The 5,857-nt window shown below is 37.8% G+C and overlaps 1 protein-coding gene across 1 annotated transcript; it reads right to left on the bottom strand.

Annotated features, from left to right (window-relative positions):
* Window positions 1-486: 486 nt before the first annotated feature.
* Window positions 487-2,765, bottom strand: ACS7 (1-amino-cyclopropane-1-carboxylate synthase 7). The gene is made up of 4 exons (XM_077372232.1): window positions 2,537-2,765; window positions 2,273-2,401; window positions 1,896-2,056; window positions 487-1,738 (listed from the first exon to the last, which is right to left on the bottom strand). The coding sequence occupies exons 1-4, from the start codon at window positions 2,705-2,707 to the stop codon at window positions 865-867; spliced, it is 1,335 nt and encodes a 444-aa protein (XP_077228347.1). The 5' UTR covers window positions 2,708-2,765; the 3' UTR covers window positions 487-864.
* Between the last annotated feature and the right edge of the window lie 3,092 nt (window positions 2,766-5,857).

The raw sequence follows: 5,857 nt of genomic DNA, 5'->3' as shown, positions 1-5,857 counted from the left end.
CGTATTGTTTTCAAGAAATGGAAACGATATTCCCACACTCTTATTCAATAATAGCAACACAACCTTTACACTTTTCTAATTAGCTGTTAAAGGTTGTTACAATTTCCAAAATGTTCGCAACAACTAATTTAAGAAGTGTAAAGTAACAAGGGAGTGAGAATATCATTTCCCTTGCAAATGTCAAATGTAGGGGTTTTCTGTAATTAAATGTTGCCTAGGGGTGTTTCCATAACACCTACCTTCCAAAATCTGGTCATGTGCTCTAGCTGGGAGCCCAATTTTCTGGTGTGTACTTTTTTCTTTTAGAATTTGTATAATGGTGGTGGTCCAACTTCCTCTTTTGACATAAAGCTATTCATACAAAAGGAGTTTCCATGAAGCTTGATGAATAAAAAGAAATATAACTATTGATGGTTCAAAATATCTAAAATTACATTGATTTACAGTATTTTGAGAATATCCCATCATTAAATGGGTGTTCTAGTCTAGACAATAAGGGCAAGTTTGGATACCTCAGATTTTGTATTTGGATTTGGAATTGAGTTTTCAGTACAAAATGAATAGATCTGCCAGCTCATGTTGAGGGAGACAGAGAGGGAAGGGGGTAATTCCTGCTGCAGGGGAGAGGTTGAGAGCCAAGAGGATGTAGGAAACTGCCAGAACTGTGAATTTCCAATTTCTTACTTCCACAGCTTATTTGGAAATCTGATTTTTTTCACTATCAGTCGCTGAATTGGAAATTCAAGGATTTGATCGGGATCCAAATGTCAATGCAAAATGGGCTGCAAATGTGAGAATTCCAAATCAAAATCTTCTCGGCATCCAAATGGGCCCTAACAGAAAAATCAAAACAAAATAAGAAGATTACAGATAGCTGTGACTTCTCTTTATCTTTCTTTGTTCCATGAAATTTTGAATTCTCTTAAGTGCAACATCTAGTGTCTGTTCGCTCATGTTGGCAAAACAAACCCTAAACCAACCAGCTTCAGAACAATGGCATGAAGAACCTGGTGATATATTTAACTTCACTTCATGTAATATGGAATTCCATAGAGTTACTTCTCCTTCTCTTGTTGGGTTTTCAAGCAATGGGCTCAAATTCATCCAGCAAAATAGCCCAGCATTGCCTTTCAAACATTCAATCCCAGCAATCTTCAAACCTTCAATTATTGTTGCATGTCTCTTCCTTAATCTCTCTCTATTTGTCTCTATGTATTTCTTTGTGAACTCAACATCTGAAAGCATGGAAGCCAAGAGATGTTGAGTTTGAGATGAGACTAAGGTGAAACTTGACATCCTTCTTGCAGTAGTCACCACCTTATCATTGTATGAATATATTGTCCCAACTCTAAAGCCAGGGAGCCCAAGATCTTTAGATAAACTATAAACAATGTGAACTCTTTCCGAATTTTCGTAATTTCGGGCCTCGAGTATTTCCGCGATGCTTGTGAAGTCGGACGGGAAGAAGACGGAGCCTGAATAGATCTCATCTGATATAAGATGGATGTTTTTCCGCGTGACAAAGTCGAGAATTTCTTCGAGAACTGATCGTTGGATCGCCATGCCTAGTGGGTTTGACGGGTTTGTTATAAGTAGTCCCCTCACTTTGATGTTCATGGCATTTGCTTCATTGTATGCCTTTTGTAGAGCTTCCAGAGTAATTTGGAAATTGTTTGAGCTATTGCAGTGGACTGGTATGATCTTAACTCCAGTTCTCCATCGTAGATCTCTGTCGAATCTGTGGAAGATTTTTATTTAGAACATTAATTGACAGATAGATATATGCAAACACCCAAATAGAAAATCGATTTAACTTAAGGAGTGAATGTAGTATTCATTGAAAATAAAAACTCCAAAGCTCAAACTATTAGAGCCTATATGGAGATAATTCTCACCCTGGATAATATGGAGTTGGAACCAGCAAGGCTTCTCCTGGGTCTGCTAATACAAATGTTAATAGCTCATTTGCCGCTGTTGCGCCAGCGGTAAGAACGATCCTATCAGGATCGAATTTCGCTCTTCCACCTCTTATTTGCTCCATGAAACTTGCCATTGCCTGAAAATATACAAATGTTTCAGAATAAGGTTAGGATTGTATTCACTTTTCCTTGTATTTCATTGCGAAAGTTAGCAAGCTTTCTAATGCAAGGTGGGTTTTGATTTATCTTTTCAACCTACAGAAGTTTGTATCAATTAAAACTAGAAAGGCCAATTACAGGAGATGTTAGCCTCTTGGTAGAAATAATTTCAAAGGATCAAAGGAAATTAATACCTTTCTGAAAACTTTGAGTCCATGGTAGTCTTGGAACAAGGCATTCTCTCTAAAGCTAGAGAGCCCACTTCCCCAACCTGATGCTTCTGGGTGCTGGTCTAAATACTCCTCTAGCAAATCAAATGAAACCTGTCCAAAGATAAATACATAAGACTAAAATCTAATTAAGGAGCAGAATCTTAACTGTTATGAACTGTCACTAAAAATCTTAACCAGAATCTTCCTCCTTTTTCATTAGTTTTTCTGAAGTCTGATGGTACTTACTTGGTTTTCTGCTAATCCCATCTGAATGACTCCAGAAGGGTTCTTCACAGCGTCATAGGGGTCTTCATCATATGCTTTCCATCCTGCAAAGTAAGGGGAGTTTTCCCCATGTTTTTCAGAAACTGTAATAGATGACAGCCCAACGCTAGGTATCTCAACCTCAACAGCCATAGTCAGTTCTTTTATAGAAACTTCTGAAAAATTTGTTATAGAGGGGGAAGCCTAAAAGAATGAAGAATTAGAAAAGGTGAAGAGAACTGATGAAGAATACCATGTCAAAGAACCCACATATATATAAGAAGGCTCACTCTCAAAGGTCTCATTATTTTGCTGGGACTTGATAAAATTTTCCCTCAAAAAGAAACCAATGATTGGTTTGCATGGTGTAAGCAATGCAAAGCTTTCCTTTACAAAAAAGAGACTTTATCTGTTGATACAGCTGTGATCACTTGTCATTCATTGATGCCTTTCTTTATTCCAATCTCCATGAAATCTGAATCAAATACGGTGGTTGATCAGATGGGTGTTAAGATCTTGATTTGTTAGTTTTTCTATTTTCTGCAAGACCATTGTTTGTTAATAGGCTTTCATCTTACATTTACTTACTTTCACTTGTCCATTTGCTCTGCTATCTTTTAACAAAGGGCCCCACTTCTCAACCTATGACTTATCAAACCCATCATTAATCAACACTGAAATGCTGCTGGAAACCTAAATCCCTACCGATAGAAATGTATGGGAGAATATATTCAGCCGAGTGAAATGACATCAAGTGCTGTTTGAAAAGTCAAAACTTACCATCTTACACAATAACATGGTTTTGATTGGCCAACAAATGTTGACACAAAAGAGAAGCTTGGGTGGAGATATGCTGGTCCACACTTGTAGTTAGTCCAAGAAGCAAGTTTTTCAACACTTTTAAGGCTTTAAGAACATACCCACATGGGTTCTTAGGGTTTTACCACAAGTACCAAATCAGAAAGAGGGTTTTCTATAAAAGAAATTCATAAGCAGTGTAAGATCCCACATCAGAAAGGGAGAGAAAGTTCCTGGGCTATATATGTGAACTCTCCTCCCTGTGTAGACGCATTTTCAGCATCTCCAAAGGGCGGGCCCCGCAGAGTGAGTCGGGCATGTTAGTGTTGCTGGAAAACAAAACCGGTGAGGGTAGGAAAACCCAGAACTGGACAATATTTGCACAGTGGGGCTGGGGCATGGCAAAATGGTATTAGAGCTGTACCTTCCGCAGTATGATTTGCCAACAAGGATGCTGGGCCCTAGGGAGATTGTAAGATCGGAGAGAGAGAGAGTTCCTGGGCTATATATGTAAACTCTCATTCTCTCTGTGTAGACGCATTTTTAGCATCTCCACGAGTCTAACGGAGTGGGTCGGGCATGGTTAGTGCTGTTGTAAAACAAAGCCGAGGAGGGTGGGAAAGCTCAGAATCAGACAATATTTACATAGTAGGTTCAGGGTGTGGCAAGCACAAAGCTAATGAAAATATGAATATATTTTGTATCTATCTCCACAGATATATATTTTATTTATGTAGTACATGTGCATAAGATTTAATGGTTTCTACAAAGGATTGGGTTTGTGGTGGAGGTTTCACCAAACTGATCTTGAGAATAAAAAATAGTAAAAGAAAAGGAAGAAGAGGAAAAATTAAAAGAGAAAAAAAAGGATGCAACATAAAAGCCCATGTGAGTAGAGAAGAAGCGCCATTAAGAGGTTGCATCATAGAAAAAAGGAGAAAGAACAAGGAATAAGTTATCCTTGAGGATTCTCGTCCTATACAAAGAGTGACAAATATCAAAACCCGGTTCTCCACCAGACAGGAAGATTTTATTCTTTTGAATAGTAAGATGGGCCCATTGACAATTGCATAGTTCTTCCCTACGTGGGTTCCTTTTTAAGTGTCTCTAAAAAGACCAACTAAAAACACTATATCATTGGTTGTGAAGCATGAAGAGATTTGAATAACACCCACGTGATCTTCGAGGGATCTCCCCAGTAATAAAAATCATGTAATGCCAATATATATATATATATATATATATATATATATATATATATATATATATGCACCTAAGCTTAGGTGCGGTTGAGGGCCCAAACACATGGGTCCCACATTTTTTGTACTGATCAAAACCATTCTTTTGCAAGGCCCCATCATAGATAGGGTGTGTACAAAAAAACAGGTCCATTGGATCATCCTAATCCCTCTAAAAGTGGAGGGCAAAAATGGGCAGATTTGTGGGCAAACGGTGTTTGTCCATTTTGCCATCCACTTTTGGATGGGTTAGGATGATCCTATGGAGCTGATTTTTTGTACATACCCCATCTATGTAAGGGCCTTTCAAGTGAATGCTTTGGATCATCCTAACAAAGTGGACCCACATGAGTTTGGGGCCCTCGACCGCACCTTAGCTTAGTGCGGTCGACCGCACACTCCTTTTCCTCTCTCTCTCTCTCTCTCTCTATATATATATATATATATATATATATATAGAGAGAGAGAGAGAGAGAGAGAGAGAGAGAGAGCTACTACCACACATGGATGAGAGCATTGCTGGCTTCAAGTCATTGACCCAATTGGTAAGTATTTTAAGTATGGCTTCATTCATAACAAATACTACTTACTTATTAGAGTATAACTCTAATATTGTAATACAATTGTAATACTTTTATATAAAAATATCATCATCCCCTCTACCCCCACATACACACACGAACGCACGCGCCCGCGCGCGCACAGCTCGTTAACCAATGTAAAACAAGATGACATGGCCCCATTATCAAAACATGGTTGCGCGGATATCAGTCCCCACATATATATATATATATATATATATATATATATATATATATATATATATATAATTATTTTTTTTATTTTTTTTTGAGAGAGAGAGAGAGAGATTTTCTACAACCACACACAACATAGCATTGCTGGCTTTCAAGTCATTGACTCAAATATAATTATTTTAGTATTTGAAATTACTCTACATTGGTTGCATTTTAGTTGTAACCCAAGCAGAAGTATTTGCGCTTTATCTTAACTTTTACACCAACACTCCAACAGAAACAGAAAATGGGGTAGCAAAAAAAAAAATCTCTTACCAATATACTATTTCACCATGTTTAAGCTTTTATGATGATAGTAAAAGATGATGACTCACTGCAAAGCAAGGTACGAAAGAAAGCTTGTGGATTCCAGATTGGTAGCTCACGAAAGTCACCTGCTCGTACAAGGAAGATCACTTTGAAAAGAAAGAAAGAAAGGAGCAGTGATAAATCGAACCCCATGTATCTTAAAT

This window comes from Tasmannia lanceolata, unplaced genomic scaffold, assembly GCF_043159265.1.
Source record: "Tasmannia lanceolata isolate RefF3 unplaced genomic scaffold, GAP_Taslan_0.1 ptg000003l, whole genome shotgun sequence".
Lineage (NCBI taxonomy): Eukaryota > Viridiplantae > Streptophyta > Magnoliopsida > Canellales > Winteraceae > Tasmannia > Tasmannia lanceolata.
This window is presented reverse-complemented; position numbering and strand designations above follow the sequence as displayed.